General features: G+C 53.0%; 1 protein-coding gene across 4 annotated transcripts in view; it reads left to right on the plus strand.

The window, feature by feature from the left end:
• Positions 1-1,223: 1,223 nt before the first annotated feature.
• Positions 1,224-26,556, plus strand: part of TNIK (TRAF2 and NCK interacting kinase) — a 157,118-nt gene continuing 131,785 nt past the window's right edge. For all 4 annotated transcript variants that reach the window (XM_083847906.1, XM_083847908.1, XM_083847910.1 and 1 more), the window contains exon 1: positions 1,224-1,595. In XM_083847906.1, coding sequence (XP_083704032.1) covers positions 1,539-1,595 — 57 coding nt within the window. In that variant the 5' untranslated portion in view covers positions 1,224-1,538. The remainder of the gene's footprint in view (positions 1,596-26,556) is intronic.

A 26,556-nucleotide genomic window follows, 5' to 3' on the forward strand; every position in this document is an offset into this window, starting at 1 on the left:
GTTCAAAAAAAAAACAAACAGCACCACCAAAGATTCACGGGGGTGCTCAGAGACAATGCGACAGCCCTCTGTTTTTTAAATGTGCGTTTATTTTATTCAGTTTACCATTTTGGTCAAATCTGGCTTTTTAAACGCAAGGACTAATGGCGGTGTGTGAAATTGGGGGGGTCACGAGTTATGGACTGGAAAAAGGGGCTGAAGCCAGGCATGCTGCTGGTGCTGCGCAGCCCTGCGCACCTCCGCTACCCACTGCTTCTCCACCAAAACCACCCCGTCCCGCCGAGGCCTCGCAGCCCTGAGAGCTGAAACGCTTCTGGGCTGCTCCCAGCCCCTATCAGCCGTGCCACCATCAGCACTAATGAGGATAACGAGACGTCGATGCAGCTCCTGCACCGCCAGCGGCAGGGCAGCAGCCTCGGCCCCTTTTTGTCCCTCTGTCCCTCGCAGCCCGTGGAGCAGAGCTGGTTGCAGGATGATTTATTGTTATTTTTTAATTCACAGAGCGCATCCCCAACCCAAAAGCGTAAGAAAACCCCGTCCGCCTGCCAGTTGACTCATGTGTAGGGTTTCCGCTTCCCAGATCTGCATATTGTAAGATCCTGACACAAGCCTGTGAGAGTTGATGTTGTAAGTACAGCTTCCATACGGTTCGCTCAAAGGCAACAGATTTTTTATACGTATATATTTATATATGGCACCTGGTTTGGCAGAAACCACATCCGAAAAAGGGAAGCAAGGAAAACAGAGGAAGCCGGCTACCTAGCCGCTGCTGCATGTGGAGGGGTTTTGGCCCCTTCCGAAGGCGGTACAGACGCGGTACCGGTGCTGAGCCAGGGGCTGACAGGTCTGCCGCTGCTCCGTGCCCCCCAGAGGCGTCCGTGGGGCCGCGACACGACCCCGCATCTCCCGTGGGGCCGCGACACGACCCCGCATCTCCCGTGGGGCCGCGACACGACCTGCCCAGGAGCCGCGCCGTGAGGCGCCCTCACAGGATCCCCCCCAACTCCCTCATCCCTTACAACGTGTGACCCCCCCCCCCCAAAAAAAAACCTTCCCGGCGGACCGGCCGCCCCCCGTCTCCCTCCCCAGCCCCGCTCCCGGCTCCCGCTGCCCACCCAGCCCCCTCAGCCCCACACCCGGGGCCGGGGCTCGCCCGCCCCCTGCCCGCCCCCGGCCGCCGCCGCCGCCTCGCCGTGCCTGAGGGGCGGCTCCGGCGGCGCGCTGGGCCGGGAGGCGGCCATGCCGTGCGCCGCCGCCGCCGGAGCCGGAGCCGCAACCGGAGCCGCAACCGGAGCCGGAGCCGCCGCCGCCGCCATCCCGGCGCAGCCCGCGGCGAGCCCTGCCCGCAGCCGCCGCCGCCGCCCCTAAGGCGAGGGGCGAGAGGGGCGAGGGGCGGCTTCTCCCTCGCCGGCGCCCCGCATGAGGGGAGGCGTTAAATAGCGCCAGCGCCGCGGCGGCCGCCACTGCCAGCTCGGGGGCGGCGGGGCCGCCTCGCCGGCGGCGGCGGCGGCGGCGGCGGAGGCAGCGGCGGAGGAAACATGGCGAGCGACTCGCCGGCACGGAGCCTGGACGAGATCGACCTCTCGGCGCTGCGGGTGAGGCGCGGGGCGAGTGTGAGTGTGTGTGAGTGAGTGTGAGTGTGAGTGAGAGACCCCGACACGGGCTGGGGGCCGTGGGGCTGCGGGGGTGTCGGGCTGTGTGAGTGTGTGTGAGCGTGCACACGTGTGTGTGAGTGTGTGCGAGTGTGTGCGAGTGTGTACCGCCCTGCCCGCACATGGCTGGGTGTGCGTGTGCCCCTGCCTGCGCATAAACGTGCATGCGTGTGCCCCTGCGCCTATATAAATGCACATGCATATACCCCTGCGTATGTATATGTGCCTGCGTACACCCTACACGTATGGAAATATGCATGCATAAAGCCCTGTATGTATATGTGTGTGCATCCATGTATCCCTGCACGTATAGAAATGTGCATGCTTATACCCCTGCCCATATATAAATGTGTGCATGCACACAGGCACGTACATAAACGTGTGTGCAAATGCCCCTGCACGTATAGAAATGTGTGCGTACGCACCCACACGTACATAACTGTGTGTGCACGTCCCCTGCATGCATATAAATGTGTGTGCATGTCCCCCGCCCGTACCTAAACGTGTGTGCCTGTCCCCCTGCCCGCACATAAATGCGTGTGCATATCTCCTGCACATACATAATGTGTGCGTATGCCCCTGCACGTACATAATACATATATAAACGTGCACATGCAGACGGGTATGTATATACGTGTGTGCCTGCGTGTGCGTGCATCCGAACACACATGTAGGGCTGGATGTGTGTACGCAAGCGTGTGTACGCGTACCCACGGCTGCATGGCTGCGCGTACACCCGGGGTGTGTGTGCGGTGCCCCCAGCGCCGCCCGTCCCCCCCGGCTGGGTGGCAACGGGGACCACGGGCAGGTGGGGTGCTGCGGGGCGCTATGGGGGCGCGGGGCTGCTTGGGGTGGGGGCACCGCAGTGCTCCGGGCAGCCCGGACCCCCCCCAGTGCCCCCCTTCCCCGCCGGCGGGGCTGGGCAGCGCGGCGTCTCGCCGCGCTCGATTAATAAATCATGTCACACGCGTGCACGCGCGGACACACGGGCGCAGATGGAGCCGGGTGCCCGCGGGATGCGGGAGCGCGGATGCTCGGGGCTGCTCCCCACGCCCTGCTTTTCCCCGTCATCCACCCGCCGGGCCCCGCTGCCCTGCCTCCTCCCCGGCCCCCCTCAGAGATAACGCGCTCCTGCCGATGTACCCTTGAAATGTCGGGCTTGTCAAACGTGGCAGCCTCCGTGTGGGTTGGGGCCTGGTTGCCCCCCTACCCCCCGTCGTTTTTTTTCCCCTAAGTTCTTCCGTCTTTCCCCCCTTTCCTCTTCATCCCTTCGCTGTTAAGAGCAGCAAGCTGGTATCGAGGAGGGGGAGTCATCTGAAGAATGAGGAGCTACAGCGGGGCTGCTTCTCTCAACCTGCTGCCATAGATAAATAAATAAAATTAAGCAGAATCCACTGAAGACTAGCACAAGTGTATTTTTAGAAATATTATTTGCTTCAGTGCAAAAAAAAAAAAAAAAAAAGCCTATCTTTATTCACTTGCCCTACTTTCTTCCTGGTGAGTTTCTGGTTGATTAATAGTGTAAATGATTGCTCAGCAGTACACCGCGCAGGCGAGGCTGGAGCAGGGCGACCATCCACAACCTGCAGACCTGGAGCTCTCCTTTCCCTTGATAGGTGGAGGTGTTTTAGGAGGAGGGGTGCTGAAGGCGGTGGGGTTAATCCAGGAAAGCAGTGTCCTTTGGGAAGGGAAGGGGGCCCTCTTCCCCCCCACCCCCTGAAAATCAGTTTTTGTTTCATTTTTTAATGCATCTGCGTTAGGAACTCTTCTTGAAGCAGACCGCTAGCTCTTTTTAAAACTGTCCCCACATGCTTAGTTCGTGGGTTTTTGTGGCTTTTTAATCTCAATGTTCTCGAGACACGGTCTGGGTTTTGGTTTTGGTTCAGAAGGAAACGTTCTCCCTCCAGCCCCGAGAGCCACCAGCAGCGCCCAGCCTGCTCGGGGTGCCCCGGGACAAGGGACATGAAGCAGGGGCTGGTGGCACCGCTGCGGGTTGTTCCCCTGCCTGGCCCTGTGCAGAGCAGCTCGCTGGCCCCGCCGCCGAGGCTGGCAGGGCTTCACGGGGAGGCTCTTTCTGCAGGAAATGGATTTTTTCAGACTCCCATTATAAAATTAGAGTTAGGAAAAGTTGGCCGCGTCCGAGACGCAGAGGAGTGGCGTCCTGATGGGGAGAGACCTGTGAGGGCACTTTCCTTTGAATTATGAGAGATGTGTTGGTTTATAAGTGAGACAAGAATAGGGGCTTAATTTGCCAAGGAATAGATCTTCTTCTAAACTAAGCTCTTTTAGCACTTGGAATAATTGTTAAAGGTCGTAAATCCAGCAGATAGGGCAAGGAGCGTGAATCATTCCACAGGGTCTGAATCAGAAATCAATAGTAAATTTGCTGCCTGAGCACAAAACATGGCAGCGAGGAGTAATTCCACAAGCCTTGCGGAATTTGATTTATTAAAAAATGAGAGAAGTGTCACATCGCTGCCGTAGGTGAGCCTGGACGGAGGGGACGTTGCTCCTGCGCCTACGTGTTTGAGGGTGAGAGCTGGCTATTGGAGCTGCCGGGAGCAGGTAGTGACTCAAAATTCGTTCTGAGCGGCGGGGAAAGGAAACGCTCGGGCTGCTTATCTCTGAGTTTGAGTCACCAAAATGTTCCAGGAGGCTGGCTTTTACGAACAACAAGCAAAGGCAGATGCAGAGAGGGGACCTCTGCCTGCCACTTCGCCCCGTACCGTGCCCCGGCTGCCTTGCCTCTTTCAGGGTATGTTCCCAGGGCTCCGGCACAGCCCCAGCTGAGCGTGGCTTGGCTCTGGGGCAGGATTTGTAGAGGTAACAGAAGCCGGCACGCACTCGTGCCTCTGCCACACCGGAGTTTATCTCGGCCATACAACCGTGCTCCGCCGCAGCAGTGCATCTGCTCCGCGCGCGCGCTGCCGGCTCGGCCAGGAACAAAGCCCTGAATCCTGATTAAAATGCGTGGCCTGGTGCATCTAGTAAGCGCACTTCTGGCTCGCTCCTGCCTTCTTTGCGACATGTTTCCATCAATCATTTTCTGCCGTGCTTATTGCCATGGTACCCGAGTGTCCCCAGGTCAGCGTGGAGAAGCGAGCGTGCGGGGAAGGGCAGGGCGAAGCCTGCAGCGTCACAAGGATGCTCTTAAAATAGAGGTCTTCCGCTGGTGGCGCTGGTAATGAGCACTGCTAATGTTGCAGAAAACTGTAATTTAAAATGATGAGGCCATTGAACAGGTAGTGCTGCATATTACACTGACAAGGGGATAAGATAAACAGCGTTATAATGTTCTTTTGTCCGGGCTGGGAGGTGTTTTTGCTAGTCCACTCGGCATGTTTAATAGCCGAATGCCCTGGCGTTGCTGTTAGCAGAATAGTGATTAACAGGGGGATTCGCACAGGCTGTTGATGGCCGTGTTTGAGAACAGATCTTTGGAAGAAAAAGGGAACGGGTGTGAGTGGCGATGCAGTGGGCCGTGCTCCCTGGTGGTGAGCGCGCAGCTGAGCACAACGGCAGAGCAGTCAGAAGGACGGGGCTGGGCTTTTGGGCTCTCCGTGTTGTATTTTTTTAAGCGCGTGTCTCGGTGAATGCTGTCATCTCTTGCCGAAGCCTGTGGCCTTGATCCTGCTAAAATATCCAGGTCAATAGCTTTTCCTCCACCACGTCCGCTTGCAGACGGCTGACGTGCTGGGGACGGCTGCGGGTGCTTCTGCAGCAGCAGCAGCAGCAGGAGGATGCCTTTGGGTGCTCGCTTGGAGCTGGCCCTCTGTCTGCCAGGCTGCAGGAACAGCCCCCTAAAAGGGGCTTAGGTGGTAAGGGGATGAGGGGAGAGCCTTTGTCAGTGAGCTGATGACCCCCTGGGGTGGGACCAGCCAGGGGCTAGAGCCTAGGAACGGCTCACCTGGGCTTGGCTGAGGGTTTCCTACTCAACCAGCACCCTTTTTGGGGGAAGGAGCAATAGTTTCCTTCGCGTACCTGGTTGTTGCTTTGGTTTGGACTCATTAACAAAAACCAAGGCTTTGTTGTTTACTTCCGCAAAGTGCTGACCATGCACTCTCGGGAAACTGGATCCTGAAATCGTTAGTTGTTTTGGAAAGGCCTGGCCTTTAGTGCTCAGGCTTGGAGAGGAGACAGCGCAGAATTAAGGAGCCGGTGGGTATTAGCTGTTGCTGGGAGGAATTGGATGAAGCCCAAAAATGTCACTGCTGTTCCTTTAGCTTTGCTTTGTATAGAAGTGAATTTTCAGTGGCCATTTGTTTGCATTAGCTGATCATTGTCAATGAAGATAAAAGCCCTCATATTAAAAACAGCAAACAAACAAAAAAAAGCCCCAATATGCTGGCATTGTCCTGTTTCCAGGACTTCATCGGGTTATGGAATATTTCAGAATCATTAAAGATTTAGGAGAAGTTCTAATGGGGCGTAAGCACTGCAAGCCACTACTCGGGAGCATTATCTTTGCAGCATTTTGTTGGATTTCTTCTTCCAACGCCTTTTTAAAACATGTAGCTCAACAGAACTTAAGCAGCTTTTGCAAAGGTCACCTTCTTCCTAAATAGAAAGAGGAACAAATTTTACTAGAGATGACTTCTGGAGATTAAGAAAGGCATGTTTGTGGTGCGTTGTACATGGTATGCTACCATGCAAGATTTGGCACCTATCTTCAACAAATGTTTATATATATATAGATAGATAGATATAGATATAGATATAGATATCTGGGACGCCTGAGGTTAGACCCTCTTGGAGGTCTTCCATCATGAACTTCATCAGTGCCTGTGTAAGCTATGGACCTTGGGTATGACCATGTTCATTGTAAATTTTGAGTCTCCCCCCTTTTTTTTAACGTGAGACCTTGGCTGCACGATACCCATCTCTGAATAAGGAGTGAAAATGTCCAGCTCCAAGCCCTTCTGCATCTCGCTTCCATTCCTCAAGCCAGGATTTTGGTAGTGGTGCAAACGATGTCTTCTGCCCATGACGCAATTCCTTGCGTGTGTGTTCATGGGAAGTTAAAACAAAACCGAAGCTGGCTTCTGCCTAATCTTCTTGCACGGGGCTGATTTTTTTTTCCCATCTCGTGGAGCTGTGCAGCCCAGATGTTGCTCTTCTGCAGTTCTCCACGTTCAGCACTGGCACGGTGACAGGTTGGGTACTCTGCCTGGTCTTCGGAGTTCTTCCCCCACATGCAAGTGGATAAGCGGCTGGTGTTTCTAAAGGCACCGAGAGTCTCTGTTCTCACGAGTGTCTGTGTACTGGTCGGTTACCAAAACTAATAATTTGGGCTGCTTAAGCATGAATTCAGAGCAAAATGTGCCGTAGCAGGCTGGTGTATGAGTACGGGCATTTTGTTGAGTCAAGGTTTGAGGCAATGAAGAGGTAGGTATTTGATTGGTGTGTGCATGTCTAAAATAAAAAGCACCTGATTTCTGTTCCATGCAAAAATGAGTGGTTAGAGGAGGCTTTCATCCCCGCTATGTGAAGGTAATTTTTATCTGCCAGACTCATAGTAGGGGTACTGGTACAGTTTATACAGGGTGAGGGGGGAAAACCGTTTCCATTGGATCAGTATGCAAATCTCCCAAAATTAATCACCCCACTGAGGAAGAGGCGTACTTGAAAGTCATTATTTACGTGGTGCCAGGTCATGCAAGAGCTACTGTCGCGCCCTGAGCTTGGACTCTGAGCTGCTCCCTGCAAACCCTCGCCTGCCTCCCTCTAACGCACCCGCAGCCGCTTTGCAACCCTGGTTATGTGCCTCAGCAGGAGCCTCCGCCTCGGACCTGCAGAGCAAGGACGGAGTATCGATCCCCGTCTGACTCCTTCCTGCCCAAAATACAAACGGGGAGAACCCTGCCGGTTTTCCCAGCGTTGCCCCCAAGGAAGAAGCCAAGAGCAGGCGGACGTTTGCGAGGGGCGGTGGGACGAGCCTCGGCTGGGTCTGCTTCCTCCCCCAGCTCTGTTCCTGCTGCATTCGCAGTGGGTTTGGTAAAAGCTGTTGTGTGCTGGCTTTCCGGTTTGTTGTCTGGGAAGGGGGAGGTTGGGGAGGGTTCAAGAATACTTCTGCAGCGCAGCTCCCACCTGGTGGGAGATGAATGCCCCTTTCCTTCCCCTCCGCTCTCGCCACCAGGCTCGGCAGGGACCAGGAGCTGGGCACGGCAGGGCTGGGGGCCAGGGGCTTTGTGTGGCTTTTCCTTCCCCCTGGGTGGCTTCAGCCTGCTCTGCTCTGCGGGGCCCCTCGTTCCCCGGTGGCACCGCAGGGCCTCCGTCACACGAGGCTCGCTCACGCTCAGGCACCTCAGTTACCTCGCAGGCAGCCATTAAAGCCATCCGTAGGCTGCAGGTCGAAAACCACTGGCCAAAGTCATCGCCAGCGCCATTAAATGAGGGGTTGTATTTACTATTTGTAAAGCAGCAGCGTTGATTTCCTTCCCCCCCGCCCCGTCCCCTCTCGTCACGTTGGACTGTGGCTGTACATGGAAACCGATGGGCTGCCTGCTCTGTTCTCTGGAAAACAATTTATATAAACGAGGCTTGATGTTCTGCATGTAAATCACTTATGATTTCTAATGGCGGATTGCCTAACGAACACAGCCATGGGAAAAAGGAGACTCCCCTCTGCCCATGTTCCCCCTCTGCGGTGGTCTCGAGAGGAATCCTGTGTGGGGCTGTGACCCCTTCCCACAGGGGCTGAGGATGCTCAGCATGGAGGGGCCAGTCCTGGGGTGCTCCCCCCCCAAAGGCTTGGTGCTAGAAGGAGAGGCAAAGCAAGCACTGTTGGAAAACATCGGTGAGAAGCTTAATCAGACCTCGGTTACATCCCTCTGCACGCCTGATTTTATTTTGTAACGGCAAATGCTCTGAGAGTACAGCAAGCCATTTCCCTTTGATCTGGAATGTTGCTTTTCCCTGTTAATTTTCTGCCGTGCTTGCCAGAAGTTCAAGGTTCTGGATCGGTAGTAAATTATGGATGACTGTAATCAGGCAGCCAGCACTGGAGTATCCAGACGCGACTTGCGTAGCCGAGAACCAGCATTTCCTCCTCCTGCATTAGGTGAGCAAACACAGCATTTACTGCCCCGCGCTCAGCTGAGTTACCGTGAATTCAGGAGGAGGTCCGCACTTTGTTCTGCTGCTGATAAGCAGGCCTGCCACAAAAAGTCTATCAGTATTAATGGCTTCGTGCAAACGCCACCCTCCTGCCTGTAGCCGAGACCTGAGCCATTCGCATGGTCCCATCCTTCCTACGTACGTCCTGAAAGCTGCCATGGCCTCTGGCAAGCGCAGGAGCTGCTCTGTGCAGCAGCCTGTGAGCAGTGAGCCACTTACTGAGTAAAGGCTGAGCAGTCTGAGTATAACATCCTCTTTGTTTTACATGCTGTCACTGCAGCAAGGGTGGGTGGATGTGTTTCTGTTCGTGTGAACGCACGTGTGGTTTTCAGCTCTGGAGTGCATGAAACCTTTTGTTACAGTTCTTGCCTGCTTCCTCCAGCAGTGTCATTTCAGAGTACGAAAAGAAATAAATTGTTTAGCTCTTCTGAAAGCAACGCTTTTTAGAAGCCAAGGATATCGCAAAGGATGTATATTCCTTTATAAACTAACAAAGAATCCAAAATTTAATTTAGGTGGCTGACACTTCCCCCCCGTTCCCCGGCCTTTTAAAAATTCTCTGTGCTCCTAATTTTGAAACTCAGCAGGAAAAAGCCTCCTGCCAGCTGAGTCATGTGTTCAGTGCATGACAGAAGTGACTGTTTGGGACCATGCCCTTAATCTGCTGGATGGAGGCTTTAGGATGCGTTTGAGGCGGTAGAGCCTTTGCTGAGGAAGAGATCGCACAGCTTGAATCTAATAAAATGTGTCTAATAACTGCTGTAGCATGCTACAGAAATACAAGAGATCAAAGCTTCAGAGGCATTTATTTTCATAATTTGTGGGTCAGATCCTTGCAGGACTAATTGGGTGCTGTTTGATGTCCAGGCAACAATAGAAATCTCCCAGTAAATCAGAATACATTTGCCTTTTCCTTTCTCTTTCGTATGCAAGCATAAAAGCTTAATATGATTTAGAGATAAACTAGCGAAAGAGAAGTTGCAGATCTCCTTCCTGTCTCGCTGCCATGTTTTTCAGAAGCATTGCACTGTGGACCTGTGCAAATGGCACAGCCTGGGTGCCTGTGCTAGCTCCTCGCTGAAAACGAGGTACCCAGATAAAAGTCCTGGCTCCCCAGATGTCAAGTGCCACGCGTTGGTGGCCGATGTTGGTAATGGTAGATGTTTAGTGCGTCTGAAGCATGGTCCCCTTTAGGATGCACGGTTTTACCCCAGCTTACATAAGCTGACCAAAAATGAATATGCAGCTGGGTTCTGTGGGCTAAAAGCAGCCAGATTTGGGGTGAAGGAAGGGGCATGGGAAAAGGAAGGGGGATTTATAGAGGAGAAAAGAAATGGCACCGAGAAGTCCCTGTCTCTAGCAGAGCAAGTGAAATAAATTAGCTGTTAATCTTTCTTCAACGGAGACCAGGTGATGTTCAAGGCTAGCGGGTTTCCCTAGGGTCACAGGTGTCACCACACAGCTTGGAGATGGATGAGGTGAGGGAGTTTTCCTGTTTTTACCGTGGAAGAGGAAAGCACGGAGCCTGTCCGACACGTGGGCTGGGAGTGCTGCTCTTCCTAAGGCAAGGTTGTTGTTCCCGTCGCTTTGGGTGTTGCTTAATTAGCCATGGGCCTCTACTCAAATGAGAAACCTGGCTGGAAAGGAAGGGCCCTGCGCTTAAACCGTTGTGTTTTCTGTTTTATCCTCCTGCTAAATATTCATGGCAGGCGTTCCTAGGGGGACTTCCTTTGTGTGTCTGCAAATGCGTCTGTTTTGGGGGGAAAGAAATACGGGTGTGCAAAGAAACTGTTCCTGGAGTAAAACCAGAGGCCAAGGCAACAAAATTAAAAGGGCTTTAAATGCACTTTTTGGCTATGCAGACGGGCTGTCTTTGCTGCAATAAATCTTCAGCCTTTACGTATTGATTAGCCTCAGTAAATACCGTGATGACGCTGCCCTTCCTATTGCTATTCTGTGGGGATCAGCGTATTAGTGTGTTTGAAGAGGCTGTAATAGCTAAATGGGATTCCAGTAGCGAGAGCGGTTTACAAATGGTCTCCAAAGTGAATCTCCCAGCCAGTGCGACTATCCCTGCTCCCTGTTTGAGTGTTTTGCTGCTATAAATATCAACACGGAGTGCTCCACTGGTGACCAGGCTGGTAATGGCTGTGTTTTCGAATGGACAAACTGTGTTTTCCAAGCCAAGTGCCCTGAAGTGGCTGTGCCCGGCCCTGGCAGGGATGCTGAGGAATCTCCTCTGTCTTCTGATGCCCTGGTTGGGGAGCTCTGGTGGGCAAGTGGTGGGTGTGGGGGAGCAGGACTGGAGGGGAAGGGCTGGAGTTTCCTATAAGTTGAAGAACTGATTCAAAATCCAGCAAAACGTTGTAGAGCAAAACGTTTTGCCTGTCCGACTCCCTGAGCTGGTTCCCTGCAGGGTGAGGTGAGAGCCAGTGCTGGTGTGTGGGGTGTCTGAGGGTCCTGGTGGTGGGACCCGCGTGATGAGCTGCTCTAGCTGTCCGGGGGCTGCAGGCGTGGGTTCCAAGACTCTCCTGATTGTGAAGAGGAGAGCGGGGCCTATCTCCTGAAGGCACCTGAAGGTGTCAAAATTCAGTACTGGAAATTGAGTACCATGAGCTCAACAAAGAGTCGCATTAGAGCATGGGGCTGCCCGGCTAGCCGTTGTCTGAAAATGGCTCCTCTTCTACCTGTTCTGCTCACGGCCTGTAGTAGATTCTTTAGTGTTCATGTGCAGCAGGGCATAGTTCAAAGTGGTTTTATTTGCTGGGCTTTGCCCCTGCCCTTGAGGCAGTGATGTGTGGCACCCCAGCCACTGGGCCAGCCCTGGCTTCTTATAAAATTGTCGTGACATAGTACGAAAGAGCAGGAATGTGGAAGGAATGACAACCTGTTACACCTGTGGAGCAGTGCTGGGAGGAGGGATGGAGAGCTGCTTGCTTTAGACGTTAGGTGCCGTAGCAGAAAACCCACCCAGAAGACTTTCCATTTGCAAGCCCAAGTTTTGGCACTACACCGCGGTGGAAGAGCTCTTCCAGACATAGTTTGGGCTGTAGGGTGAAAACCCAAGCTGCTCCTGAGAGTAGATGGAAAGATAGGACGGAGAAAATGTAAAATTAGCATAACAATATACCTTTAATTCAACGTGAAGGAAATAATTGAAGAGTCGCTGTTGCTTATGATGGTGACCTCTGCCAAGATGACTCATCCCGCAATATAGTATGAGTCACTTGTAATGATGGCCTGTTAAAGGAGAAAGTGCCAGGTCCCCCTAACTCCTTCATTGTGTGATATAAAAGCCAGGCCAAAGAAGAGCTTTCAGGATATTGTTTAAAAGTTGCTGATACTTAGAGCTTTGAAGCACTGGGCTCTTGGGGAGCCTTGGCATGAACCGGAAAAGGCCCTGAGGAGAAACACTGCTGCTTCTGTGGCCTCTGTTTAAAAGAGCCCCATGACACACTTCTCCTCCCTGCCCTCTGCGTAAATGCCGTGTTGCCAAAGGGTGGCAGCCCAGGTAGCTCGCCTTCCTGCCAAGGGCAGCCTGTGGGTGGGAGGAAGGTGGGTGGGCATTCACTTGTGCGATGAGCACGAAAAGCCTTGGACGCCTTTGCGAGGTCTGCCCGGCAAGGGCTTAGCGCGGGGATGGAGGTCTGGAGGGCGGCATGACGGCAAGGCCTGGAGGTCTGAGGGTGGAGCGGGATGGTAGGAACAAAACCCAAAATGGGGGAGAGGAGAGGCCAAGAGCTGGCCACCAGTGGTCGCGTCCTCGCCTGCAGTCAGGGCTTTGTCAGGTACAGCCTCCCTGTGGCCTCACCTCTGACATCTGCCAGATGGGTGCAGGATGAGTTTATGGCCACGAGCAATCTGAAGTACTTGCTGTTAATCATTTACTAGCTGACTTAAACGATTCCTTGTGTTGGACTCTTGCTTTTCCTCAATAAATAAGGTTTTACAAGTCCCAGAAGAAAGCGAGAGCCTGGCAGCAAGGTGTTGTGACCCTGGGCAGGAGCTCACCAAGAAACCATGGCCCTGGGAGGCCTTTCCTTAGGCTCTGCCCTGTCCTTTTCATGTGGTGGGGACACCTTGTTCCTGAGAAAGGGTTTCTAGCCTGTCAAAAGCCTGGTGGTTTTGTCTGATTTTTTCTAAGCTTTCAGTGAGGGGCTGTGGAGGAAGGCTGAGGCCCTGAGGAGGCGAGGAGGGCTGGGCCTGCCTGAAGGAGGAAAGCTTTGTACCCAGGAGTAGCTGTCAAGGCGGTCTGAGTATTCAGGAAGCATCCGAAGGACACTGAATGTGCAAGTGGTTGCGTTGCAGAAAATTGTTATCTAGTGCCTTAGCAACAGATCTCCCTGATAGAGGGAGGAACCTGAAAGGAAACTGCCAGTGCAGTGGCACCCAAGTCTTCCTTTTGTCTTGCTCCTTTGGTAACTGGCGTCCCCTTCTTTAACGAGGCCCCACCGTTAGCCCGGTGGTCCTGCTGCTGTGGCAGCTCTTGGGAGCTGTCATCGTGCCTCCCATACCATCCTTGTCAACTACAGATGATTCAGTTGTCATTTATGTCAGTTATCTACCTTATGGATAGGTAGACTATTGTGTCCCCCTCCCCTCTAAAATAAAACAAAAATAAAAAATTAAGCAATGTTGTGAACGTGGGAGACCTGGCCCAAGTTCGAAGCCAGGGTCACTTTCCTGAGAGCCTTTCCCATGAAGTTGTAATTTAGTTTTGCCACGTCGTGTGATCTCTTCCATACTGTTGGTTTAAAGCAAAGTGCTGGCATGAGCACTGGCCAGCGGAGGAAATGTCCTCGAGAGAAGATGCAAGAGCCCTACTCATTATCAGACCCGAGTAAAACTGCTCCAAGCTAATCTGGCTGCCTAAAAATAGAAGTAGTAGTGGGGGAGGGACTGTCTTCTGTCTTGGTTTGCCCTTGGTTTTCGTGACATTTTGCTGCTCTATATTACGTGTTTTGCTGGGGAGACCAGATGTCCTGGTCACACTGGAGCAGTTCCTGTGAGCATGTGTTCATGGCAAAAACCATCGGAGAGGAAGGCCCAGGAGCTCGTTCAGGGTTTAGCAGTTAACTCGGAGTGCAGTTATATTGAGGTTTACGCTCTCAGGTTCACAGCCTGTCTCTTGGTGTGATCTCAAAGCCTCCCCTGGGTGGCTCTGAAGAAGCGATGTGGCTGGAAGCGAGGCATGGGCTGGGCCCTGGTGCATCCCTGGTCATCCATCGCGTGTGCACCTCGCCAGGGCCGTGCTGGAGGTCACAGCATCTGCTTCGCAGTGTCTAAATAGGAAAAAACAAAATCACTCAGGAAACTTAATTACTCTGTTACTGTTGTCAAGCATTTAAAACACAAGTTTCATAACTGCCTTGTGATAGCCTCGTTTATGTTCCTTTTCAGTATTATGCAAGCAGCTCACCTTGTGATTATGAAATAGTGAAATGTGCTTTCTAATACTCACCCTCTGTTTCTCAATGAGTTCATAAAACCTCTTCTGCTTTCCATTAATGATGGAACAATAGGACGTTTTTCTTTTCTCTTTTAAAAGGAGCCGAGCCCTTTATTTTATTTTTTCCAAGTTCCTGGGCCAGCAGCTCCACTGAGACCTTGCTGTTCCTTGCGGTTAGACCAGAGCGGACGTACCTCCTGTCCTTCACCGCACCGTCTGCCACTTGGGGGGAAATAGGACGTTTGTGGATCCGTCTAGGAGGTCCTGCTGCTCTGGAGCAGTCCCAGCTAGTGCAGTGGCTGTGGCTGGCGCTAGTGCTGCTGGTGTGAGCTGCTTACAGTGTGAGCTGAGGCGAGTGGGAAAAGTGCGAGCGGGTCGGGATGGGGTGACTCTTTCCTCCTCAGAAGACCTGAAATATTACCGTGCTTGTTCCCAGCCAGTTATTTTCCAACTGGAAGTTTCTATTAATACCAGAAGAAGCCCTTTCTGCATTTTAGTGCCCCACAAAGACCTCATAGCACTGAGGCAGGGCAGAGCAGGAGCCCTCTTGTGTGTGAGGCCCCGGGAGCTGGGGCTCTGGTCTTCATCTGCGGGAGCATCTGTGCCGGGTCTGGATTTACCCTATCTCCACATCCAGCTGTTGTAGGATAACAGTGATTTTTTTTTTCTTTTCCTGTAGAGGGAAAGAATTAAAATTTTTCCCTAAGCACAGATGGGAATGCAGCGCTGCTCAATTTGCCTGGGAGCACTGAGGAGGATGTCTCCCGGCTCAGCGGCCAGGGCTGCAGCTCCGCTCGGATTTACATCCACATCCGGAGACTCATAACTCTTTGCAGATGCTAATGAGGAGTTTACAGATAAGATCCCCTGTGAGGAAAGGAATGCGAGGATAGTCTTATACCAGGGGAAATCAAGGTGAGGGGGGGGGGTCAAGCATCTTGTCTACATTCACTTACAGGCGCTGCAGCCCTGGCAGAGCAGGGAGTAGAAGTCAGACCTTCTGGCCTCTCATCCTGTGTTGTAGTCATTAAACTATGCTCTCCTAAGATTAGATAAGGTGTGTTTTCAATGCCAGCAAGAGTTGATGAGCAAATTCCTTCAATAAATGCTTTTCTTGTAGATTTGCCAACACAGAATGAGCTTTGGGACACTAGGGAAGGGAAAAAAACTTGCAGGTGTCAATTTTCAGGGAGGAAATCAGATGGGAAGATAACCAACAGGTCAGAGTTCTTGAAAGAAACAGCAAAAGTGAATTTGTGACCAAGACTAGCACACTAAAACAGGTAGCCACCAGTTATATAGAGAAACATAAGACCAGTGCTGGGACTTGGAGCGAGAGTGATGTGAAGCCAGCTCTTATGTCCTGAGCAGCTGTTACGGGGGACCAAGGTGCAGCCCTGTTACTGACAGTAAATGCTTCAGAGCAGCCCTCAGTGGTGAGGATGGCACTCTGTATCTCTTCCTGTTTTAGAGTAAGTGATGTGGGAAACCCACGATTCAATCTTGCTGCCAGCAGCCTGCCACGAGTTTTAATATTGCTTGACAATGTAGAGCTCTGACCGTGGTGAGACGTGGCGCAGGGGTTTGCTGCAGCCCTGAGATAGATGCTGACGTTAACAGGGTTTTGCCTCAGTATTGGGGTCCTGGTGGATCCAGTTGCAGAGTTGATTTTCTTACAGTGTAAACTGTGATAGCGTGGTTACCCTGACCTGGAGTGACAATTTGGTCCTGGCTTCAGTGCCTGCAGTCTGCACAGGCATGGATGGCTGGACTGGTTTCCCAGCAGGATGAAATACTCCTTTCCAATACATCGGGTGTTCAGAGGAGAAAAGGATTACCAGGGCATTTTGATTTCATAGTAATTTGTCTTCCTAGCTCTGGCTAGGGGCTGTAAGGCAGACTGGAGCTCAGGTTTGCTGGATCAGGTGAAGTGACACAGGTGGGTGCAGCAGACAGCTCTGCTAGGATTTAGGGTGGCCCTGCAGAGCACCGGCTTGCGGCTGTGTTGAACAAGGCTTGGAGTGCACAGAGGGCAGCCGATCGACTCGTTGAGGACATAACACGGAGAGGAGAGCTGCGTGCAGGGGGCAGAAGTGGTGTCTTGGGTGCTAACCTACAGAGCATTTGTCGTACTGCTTGTTCTACTGCCCGATGGAGTGTGCTGCTGCTGCTGCTCTTGCACAGGTGTGATTTCTGGTTATGGGCACCCTTATCTGGTTCTGTAGCCATTAATTCTTCATCTTGCCCACGTGGACAGCTGTAAGTTACTTCATCTGGTTTTCTTATCAGCTCTGATGTTTATTGTGTAGAATTCAAATTATTCTAGGAACTATAAAAGAGGGGACGGAGCCTGGGAATTACAGGTAAGAAGTTGTTCCTCTTTCTGCACAGACCAGTGAGATTTAAATGGAGAGTGAAGAATCGCTACATTTGTCAAGCCAGGACTGAGCTCTTGATTGTGCATCACAACTAGAAAAAAAAAAGCACATTTTCCTGAGATTTCCTGTCGTTCCTTACTTTGTGCAACATTATCAAAACGCTCCTTTCGGCCCTTTAAACCATCGATGTGCTTGTGAAAGATTCAGAAACGCTCAGGCTGAGTTTGCCTCACCATCGGTGGGCTGCATCCTTTCTGCGTGGCTTTGGTCCTGCTTCCTCCGCGCTGAGTAACTTGCACTCCCCGCGAGCTCTGCTTCAAAGGGTATGCCACCCTCTGGGAGGCTGGCCCTCGCGGGCTCGCCGTTTCTTTTAACAGTAAGTATTTAAATGACATTGAGGCTGCTTATTGGAGCCTGCTGCTTTTTTAGTCATTAGCACCGCTGCGCAGAAAGAGCAGGCCTCCAGTAAGACCAGGCAGTGGCGGGGATAGCCAAGTGATGCTCAAGCGTGATCCTGCCGTGGAGTTGTCCAGAAGAAACGAAGCTGGCTTTGAGAGACCACCTCGAACGCTGTCCTGTGCAGTGATTCTGCCACCACGGGATGGTCTCTGAGCTTTCCTCGTGGCTGAGGAGAGGTGCCATGCGCTCTCCTTGCTTGGTGTGTCGAGGTCTGGCTGAAGTCTGGACAGAATTACAAGAAATCATCATGACTAACATTGTGCTGGTGAAAAAAAGTTAATAGAGGTGAATAATGGCACAAGATACATGGGAATCAACATTTTCCTCCTTGGAGGCTGTAGACGTAATCCACTTAATATTCTGTGGAACACAAGATTAATTTTCTTCAGAATAATATATATGAGGGCTTTTCTTCCCAGTTCGTTGGCAGAGGCACTGCCGCATTGCTGCAGCTGCGGGCAGGGAATTAGGGGGAAAGGATGCCGGCGACTTGCAGGGATCCAGAGGCAGCGAAATCTGGCTGGAGGAGATCGAGCTCCTCTCTCTGCTCCTCTCCCGAACACCTGGGCACGGAGCTGGTGCCTGCTGCATGTGGAGACCAGCCCCAGCCGTCACTTGTCCTCCTCCACGGTGTACCTGTGCCGTGGTTTAGGCTCGCAGAGCTGCTCCGCTTTGCAGAGGTTCCTTTAAAATAACGATAAGCCAAAACCCCTGGACGTCTTTTTCTTTCACGGGATGGAAAGAATGCAGCGACTTGCCAAGCCTAAAGAGGAGTAGATACAGGAGAAATAAATAAATCAAACTGATTTATTTTAAGTTGATTAATCTGATGTGTTTGTAGTTTTCTAAAATAAAATTTAGCCCTGGAGGTTTTCGCAAATCAAATAACAACAACAGCAATTAATTTAGAAGCAGTTGGGAGTGTTTCCCACCCCTTTGCACATCCCTACACCCATGTGATTAATTTCCCCGCTTATGGGCCCAATCCTGCTCGGGGTTGTGCAGCTGCCTCCTGCGGGATGGGGACGGGGGACTCGTAGAGCCGCCCCCTGTAGGGCAGGGACGCCTGCGGGAGGGCTGGGCTGCTGCTGGGTGGCATTTCTCTGCTGAAAACCCAAGTGTTACGCACCTCCCCGCTCTGTTTTCCCATTTCGTGCAGGTCTTCAGCAGGCTGCTACCTGGGGTCGTGCTTGCAGGGCTTGCTTTGCTGCCGTGTGCGTTGTGCTGATGTTTGCGGCCTGCCTGCGTGGGCCGATAAAGCTGCAGTCCTAGCAAAGAGCACTCTGCTCGCAGAGGCCAGGTAATGCCACGGCTCGCTCCAGGGAGGAGAGCTAGCAGAGAGCTCCGAGGGCAGGGAACGTCACGGGGCTGTAAGATGGCAGGGAGCCGAACTGATCCCATAAAGCAGAAAGTGGTGCTTGGATGCACTGAGCGCCACGGCGACTTGTGGAGCAAAACCAGCTCAGACACATGCGAGAGGTCCTTCTGCTTCGCCTCGGCTGAAGCACTGCCGTAGTACACATAGCACGGGAACTACAGTGCAGTCCCTGCTCCCCGCCCCGTTTAGTAATGGGATTTAGAAGAAAAAGCAGCTCCCAGAGCCTACAGGAGCGTTTTACAACACGAGCCACCACGAAATACAGAAGTTTTGCTATGGGAAATACTTTACGACCTGGCAAAAAATTATTGTGAATCATTTCGGCGCGTGCGGATGGTCTGTGGCTGTCAGGCAGCTCTTCTGGCACGCGTCAGGCAGGATCTTGCTTCTCTTGCTGTGGGACCTCGTTCCCCCCAGTTTGAGTGAGGGTCTGTCAAGATCAGACGTTCGGGCTCCCTGGTGAGTCTGGCGTTACTCAACGGGGCCTGTGAAACGTAGGAAAAGGGTGCGAAGCCTTCCTCCCCCTCCCCTGCACCCTGTTAACTCCTCAGTGAGAAAGTTCTTTCTGGATTTGCGGCGTGTGACTTAACATATCCTTGACGTTTCTGATTTTTGTATAACTTTGCCGTTTTGTCAAGACAATTCTATGACAGACGTGTCCATAATGCGTGTTTGGGGAGCTTGTGGAGCATCGTTGTGTTTTTTACGGTCTGCTGGCTGCATCTTGCAGACTTCTGCAGCTAGCGGGATGCTAAATAATGTGATGTGACTTGCACCCTGCTTTGTCCTTTTTTTGAAACAAAATGGGAGAGACAGAGAGACGTTCCCCCATTTTGAGGTCTTCTTCTGACCTCAAGGAAGGAGCAAGGCTGCCTTTCCTTGACGAAGGCAATCGCAGATGTCCGAGCTCGGTGGCCTCCTGTGGAGGCTGCTAGGTCCAGACTCAGAAAGGTGCAGGCTGGCTCCCGAGCTGTCACCCCTGCAGACATCCCCAGGCAAACCCACAAACGGGACCGGCTGTTGGAAACGCTGAATTTTGGCCTGCCTGCGAGAGAGGGCTCTCTGCTGTTGGTGCTGGGCTTGGCGGTGACCTCGCTTTTCAAATGTGCCTCTAGGAGCGGCGTGTTAAGAGGCTGCAGTTCCTGAAACAGCTGCTCTGGTAAGTAATTAAACCGGCTCCTCTGAGATCCCCCAAACCTTTGACAGCATTTGCTAGTAGGTAGCAATTTCAGCTTGATGCAAACATTCGCTGGCTGAGGTGAGACTCTTTATTTCTCAGAGGGATGAGATCTAAACATTTAGGAATAATATCTTATTGGTCTGAAACTGCAGATGAGTGACTTCCAGTGTGGAGAGTGTCCAGCTGCTGGGCTCTAATTGATGTCTTGCATCCTAAGAAGTGTGGCACAATACTAGCGGTGACTTCAGATCTTCTGGGGACTATAGATATGATTTATAATTGGCTCTGTAGCTTTTTAGAGACTCTGAGCTTAGCCAGGCCTTTTATATATTGTCCTGCTGAAGTTGCGTGCTTGAATTAGGCATCTGTTGAATTGGTGCCTGTGCTGGGGCCGCATTCATCCGGTGCGGCGCTGAAAACGTCGGGGTTCGTTCGGCAGTGCTGCTTCCGCCCAGCTCTGCACTGATCGACTTGCAGCTCTTCTGCATGAACAGCTTCTGTGAGCCGGAGGGAGGGCTTGTCGTACGGCTGCCAACAATTGTGGAGGCCTTCCCGAGGATCCACAGGACGTGCCGTAAAGGTTTTGAAGTGAGAGAGGATCGGGCTTGGTTTAGATTTGGGGAGAGTCAAGCTTCAAATGAAGAGTAAGCGGAAACGCCTTGTGTCAAGGGTCATTGACTATCGCCATCAACATCTTACCCTGATAAGACTTAGGGAGGTCAGATGTTGCTTCAAGTCAAAACCCACGGACTGTTGCTTAAGGGACATCAGGAGTGGGTGGAAGCACCTTGTGGCTGGTAACGCATGGCTCTGGCTTTTGTAGGAGTGCAGAAGAGGCTTGGACCCTTCTTGTCTTGGTTGGTGTACATGTGTATCTACCTCATGGGTGGCTTTTTGCTAGACTAGGCTATTGTAGCGTGCCCTCCTGGAGGAAGGTTAACTTCATGCATGTCAGTGTAGTCGTTGTTGTCCCTCAGTAGCATCTGTAGCACAACCTGGGCTGTGGGACCCATTACATACGGTGGTACAAACGCGTTATCTTGCTTTGGTACCTCGTTGTTTCCAGGTCTGTACGTGTTCTTAGTGCCCACGTGGTTTGCGTTTAGGGAGGGTATGCCAACTGGTCGCTTTTCCTTTTGACACAGTAGGAAGGAGAAATCGGGTGAGAAGAACTCTCATTTTGTGTGTGCAAGTGCTAGGCTGTAAGCAGGACATCTGGAAAAGGTCAGTGTATTGTAGCTTCGGTCATTTGGACCCAGTGGAACCACGCGGGACTGGACGGAGGGGTATGTGCCTGTGTGTAGGTGGATTTTTCCTGTTCTTCCTTCAGTAGAGTTGTTGGCTACACTTTTGGCTGGTAGCTACACCTGGGAGAGCTCGTGTGTGGTTTGGGTGGGCAAAGCACGGCGGTGACCCTCCGGGAGGGCTGGAGGGAGCAGCTCCTCGTGGGATGCTGGAGAGGAATGGCTCAGATGGGTTGGTACATGGGCTTCTCTCAGCTGTCAGGTGGAGAAACCCTTCTCCAGTTAATAGCTTAGCCTTCACAACAGTTTTCGTTATAGGAGCGTTGTTTCTCGCCTAACATCTTCACTTGAGATGTGGTGCTGGGTGTTCGGGGGTGAGGGAGGACAAACTGCTTCTTCAAAACGAAAACAAAACCCTCAGCAAGCTCCTTAGTGCTCATCCAAGTAGAGCAGCTTGTATCGCTTGAGTAGGCAGGAGGTAGATGGCATTGATGATGGCTTGTCTTGTGAGTCTCTGGATGGGTGGGCGAAGGAGGGGAAAAGTACCGAAGCTGGGAGAAGACGTGAGATTAGGCAGTCCCAGTGAGCGCTGCATAGCGCCTGGTAGTCCAGCGTGGTTCTGCTTCGTTACTTGGCTTATGACCAAAGCAAAATATCCCCCCAAATACCTGTGCGGCCTGTTGAGGTTTTTTTCACTGCTTTTATTAATGGGCGGGCTTAGGGGTACATCCGCGTGTTGGGAGCGCAATGATTGCAGCTCAAAAAGGTAACATCGCCAACCTCTTTCTCTGGAAGTTCCCAGTAACTCAGTATTTTATTGCCTTGGCCTTTGCCTTCCTGCTTTGCTTGCTGTCGTCTGCAGCTATATAAGCAATCCTCTCCTGGCTTCTGCCCATCGTCATATTACTCAGAAGGTTGTCAACTAGAAGAGCCTTGGAGACGGAGACGACTAGTTTATTATTAAAAAGAAACTCTGTCCTCAAGTACTCCTCCAAACCCTCCGTTTTGCTCTAAACTGCATGCCGTTTGGGATAGCTTCCCCAGGGGCATGGGACCTTGTTCTGTCAGATCATACGAGCGATTCAGTTCCTGCAAAATGAGTGCGGTAATGAGTTTGCAGAGGGAATTCCAGTTGACTTCTTAGAGCCTGAGATTTTTCAGGTCCTGTTGTTGGGGAGATGTGCCTGGCTGCCCACAAAGCTTCTGACTTTGCTAATGTGAAGCGTGGCTTCACAGGGCACGGCGCAGCTTGGACGTGTGGTCCTGGGAAATACAGTCTGTGCAGGTACTCAGTGTGTGAGCTGAAGGCTTGCTCCTTTGTTTCGTACCCTCATTACTCACAGGGATGTTTTGCATAATCAGAAGCACATTAGCCTTATGACAATTTTATGTGTCGAATTGCATTGCTGAAGGGCTTTTCTGTCTCTCCTGCCTTCTTAGGAAGGTCTTGTCTCATACTTTAACTTTATGAGCTTCCTCCCCTGGTTGGGGCTTGGTAGGGTAAGGCGGCTTGATGTTCTCCATGCAGTTGTGTGCAGGTACTGTGTCTTAAAACCACTTGTGCTGGGAGTACTGCTCACCGCAGTCACGCTGAGCTCCGTGGCGTGGGGATACGGCCCTCCTGCGCACACTGCTGTGTGCTGTGACGCTGCCATTAGCTTACAAGAGCCGACCACTTGGGCAGGATGACCCTTGGGTATTTCCCAGTGCCAAAATGCCGTCCTGTGACTATGGGGACTCGTCTGAGCAGGGGCACCTGGATGCAGATGGAGCTCACCAGGTGTAGCGTTGAGGACAGCACGTCAACTGCTCTGTAAACCTGCTTCGGGTTCTTGAAAATGCCCGATCAGTTTAATGGGAACTCCCGGTGAGGCTGTTTTATCAGGGAGCTGTAAGGCAGTGGCTCGTAAAGTCGCGGTGTTTGGAAACGTTAGTTGCAAGGGCTTTATTCGTAGTGGAGATGAAAAAGCCCTCTCCTAGCACCATGGCGTTGCATCAGCTAACTGGAGCCCGGGGATGCTCGTCGGCTACTAACCCATAATGGTGCATTTCTTTCAGTCACAGAGCGTTTTTCTTCTCTAGGGTTATAACATTTGCTTAATGACTGGTTATCTCCATGATTTTTGGCTGGAAGTTGTCATTAGCTGCTCAGAATTGGGGGAATAAGTGCGCAATGATTACAGAGGCTCTGATCTCTCATTTCCCCTCCTGTGCATTCGCAGCAATAGTGGTTTAATTGGTGTGCCCCTCGGTTCCCCATGAGCATCTCTCCCCTGTCTCCTCACATAACCCTTTCTGCTAAATACCTTCTCGTGTGCTGGAGGGGAGAAAAATTAGGCTCCTGCAAGGAGAAGAGGCGAGCTGGGCACGCAACCCGCAGACAAATGCTTCCATCCTTCCCCTCGTGTTTGTGGGCATCTGCCTGGCCGTGTTTAGGGACAGGTCAGGAGCGATCCGCTAACTGTCTCTGCCACAGATGAGCACCTGCAGCCCTCAGTCCTTAGCTGGTGTAGCCCTGCACGTGGTCACTGCCGTTTGAAGTCTCCTGGTGGCTCCTGCGCTTCTCCGGCTCGCTGAAACATGGCGGTGCCGGCAGCGGTGCCGTCCTGCGGGGCCTGTGCTGAGCGGAGCCATTTTAACGAATGTTCCTGCTGTGAGCCCAACTGCTGCTGGCCTCGCGCCGATAAGCCCTTCCGAAAGGATGCGTGTGCTGGTGCTGGAGTTTGGAGGCGTTCCGCTTTATCATCTGTATACAGAAGTCCCCTTTCTGACAACGCAACGGTTTTAAATATACTGCTTATTGAAACGCAGGGGGCGTTTTTCCATGGCATTACTGGAGAAGACTGCTCTTGCCTTGCTCCATGTCTCACACCGTTTTCAGCCACTCAGACTTTGATGCCACCGATTTTCGTGGGCGTTAGGTCAGGAGTGTAAGAATTCCCCCTCGAGCTTCCGCCTGTCCTGGCGCAGCTGCAGCAGTGGGGTCGGATCCTGGCGAGCAGGGCTCGGTGCCGGCCCGTCCTGGCCAGAGGATCCCCGGCTCTGCCCAGCCTTCACCACGGGTGCTGCTACCTAAATATTTCCTTTCCCGCCCCCAGCTGAGCGATCTTGCTGGGTGTTTTGTTGCTCTGGAAGAGCTTGGGGACCAGGCTCTTGCCGTGTGCTGGCAGGAGCACGGGGCCAGGGCAGGCAGCTGGAGCAGCGCGATGCGAGGCAGCCGTTCTCATCTGCAGGGCTTCAAATGAGCCTGCTCCAAAATCAGCCCTGCAGAGCACCCACCCACTGCAATGCCGGCGTGCTGGGGTCCCTGAAACACAGCCCCGAGTCGTGCTGGGCCTTGCCCCTGCCTTTCTGCCCCCTCCTTTGTTCCAGGGCCGGGAGGGGGAAGGAGGGACCGGCTCCTGCTCTGTCTGTACACGGCTCTCAGCGGTGCTACGGCAATGCAAACCGTTTTCTGCCTGAACCTCACGTAGGGCTGAAAATTGTTCCTGGGTTTGTCTTAAACGCTGGTTCTCTTCCTCAATTTTAATAAGCGCATCTTCTTCCAGTAGCCCTAAATGATCAGCCACATCATGTCTATCTTTCCCTGTTATTTCTGAGCTGATTTTTTTACTGAAACATTTAAACCAAATGAAAGAAAGAAGGAATCTATAGCCTTTGTGAGGACAGTGGGAGGAAACAGGCCACGGTACCTCTGCGGGCAGGGGCAGGCAGCCTGGGCAGCGTGAGCAGAGAGCCCCGGGGCCGCTGCCAGCAGCCGCGCAGTGCCCATATCTGCAGCCCGGGCTATATTTGGTCTGAGATTGCTCCTGCCTGGCCGGGGTTGGTCCCCAGCCAGGCCTCTGCGCCCTGGGTTTCTTTTCCCCGGCTAGGTCCGAAGCCCCCGTGGAGCACGCCACCCCGGTTGCCTGCCTTCCGTGCCCATCCCCTGGGGCTCCGCAGGGGTGGCCGCGTCCCCCAGGTGCCGGGGTCAGCCCCCAGCGGCCCGTAAGGTGCGGAGCTCATCCCCGGGCGTGAGCCAGCTCAGCGGAAAGGATTTCTCCCTGCCCTGTCCTCTGGGTGTGCTTCCTTGGGTGGCTGTTGGCAACGCACTGCTCCTGGGCACGGGCAGAGGCTGTCTGGGAGCAGCGCTGTCCCCACCAGCACCCGCTGCGTGGGTGAAAGCCGCGCGAGGAGGAGCAGCAGCAGCAGCAGCAGCAGCACTGGGAGGAGCGAGCACCCTCCTCTCCCTCTGCGTTCCCGGCGTGTTGCTAGGGCTGCGCTCAAATCCTGCCCGTCCCCGCCAGCAGGAGCTGCGCCGTGGCTCCGCGAGCGGCCCCGTTACCTTGACAATGCTTCCCCGTGGAAATGCGGGGAAGAAAGAAGCGTGGTGGTGGTGGTGGGGAGGCACGGCTGCCGTGTGCAGCCTGGCTCCGAGGTCCTGCGGCCGTGCTTCAAAGGAGCTGGGAGAAACCTGGCGGAGCTGGGTGGACGAGGGGTGGCCCCGGAGGGCAGCAGGGGGGACTCTTGGGGCTGAGGTTTGGGAAGCGGTCGGGAAACGTGTTAGACAAAATGGTTCTTGTTATCAGAAATGGCCAGCTGCTTCCTTCTCCAAGCCTCCTGATCATCTGCCCTAGGCACAGCTTTCTTCTCTCTTAATCTCCTAGTGAATATTCAAAAATAGATATACTTGTAGCACTTGAAAAGCCTCTTTCAGAGTTGTTTCAGCACTGCAGAGAATAACCCTAAGGAAAGAAATTCAAGAAATAAACAGCAGCTGCTGTCATCCCTCCCCTCCTCCTTACCCAGTTTGTTCAAACTCGGTGCACTGCTTCCCTTTCCCCATCTGCTTTTGGGGAGAGCTGCCCTTGGTCTGCTCTAGGTGGTGGATGGCAGCTTTGGGGTCCATTTTCATTTGGTTTTGCCCATACTGCTTCTCAGGGCTTTCAGCCCTGCAAATCACAAAGCTGCACCGATGGGGAAGATGTGTGAAGGCAAGACGTGGTGTTCCTGCATGTATGGGACATCTCCTGGGCTGGGAGAAAGGCAGCTCAGGCAGGTCAGGCTCGGATTAACTTACTTGGGGCGCTACTAGACGTTGAAGCTAGCTTCTCAGCTGCTCACAAAGACCCAGTGTTTGACTTCAGGGCCCAGACGTCGTTCTGAGTTGATCCCGGCTTTGTAATGAATGCAACCTCTCTTTCCATAACCTGGCATGGTGATGGAGGGCTTCCCTCGCCTGTCTCCCAAGGGATGCTTCCGAAGGCTGCTCTTCCTCCTCCTGTGGCAGCTAACCCGCCCGGCTGCCTGCTGTCAGACCGCAGGTACCTTTGCTCACTGGGCCTTTGAGTCATTTCGTAGCAGAAGTGATTCAAAACCCCGCAGAGCCTCCGAGTGCCGCCTGCAGCTTGGTGGCTTTTGGTGGCCCAAATGTCCTGTGAGGCCGGGTGAGAAGCAAGCAGGGAGGGAGGACACCCGTGGGTGGGCTGGAGGGGAGCAGAGCCCCGGGCACCGCCACGTGCCCACCTGGTTTGTGGGGGATCGCACGGACCCAGATGGAGCGGTGAGTGTGGGGAGAGGAGGAGGAGCAGAGAAGCATAAATAGAGCTTCTGGACGGGGAAAACCCGGCGAGGGGAGAAAATAGCAGCGCCGGTTTACTCTTTCCCCACCCTCCCTCATACCTCGTAGCGAATGTTGGCTTCGGGCAGTGCCGGTGCGTG

The sequence above is a fragment of the Anser anser genome, assembly GCF_964211835.1.
Source record: "Anser anser genome assembly, chromosome: 9".
Taxonomy (NCBI): Eukaryota; Metazoa; Chordata; class Aves; order Anseriformes; family Anatidae; genus Anser; species Anser anser.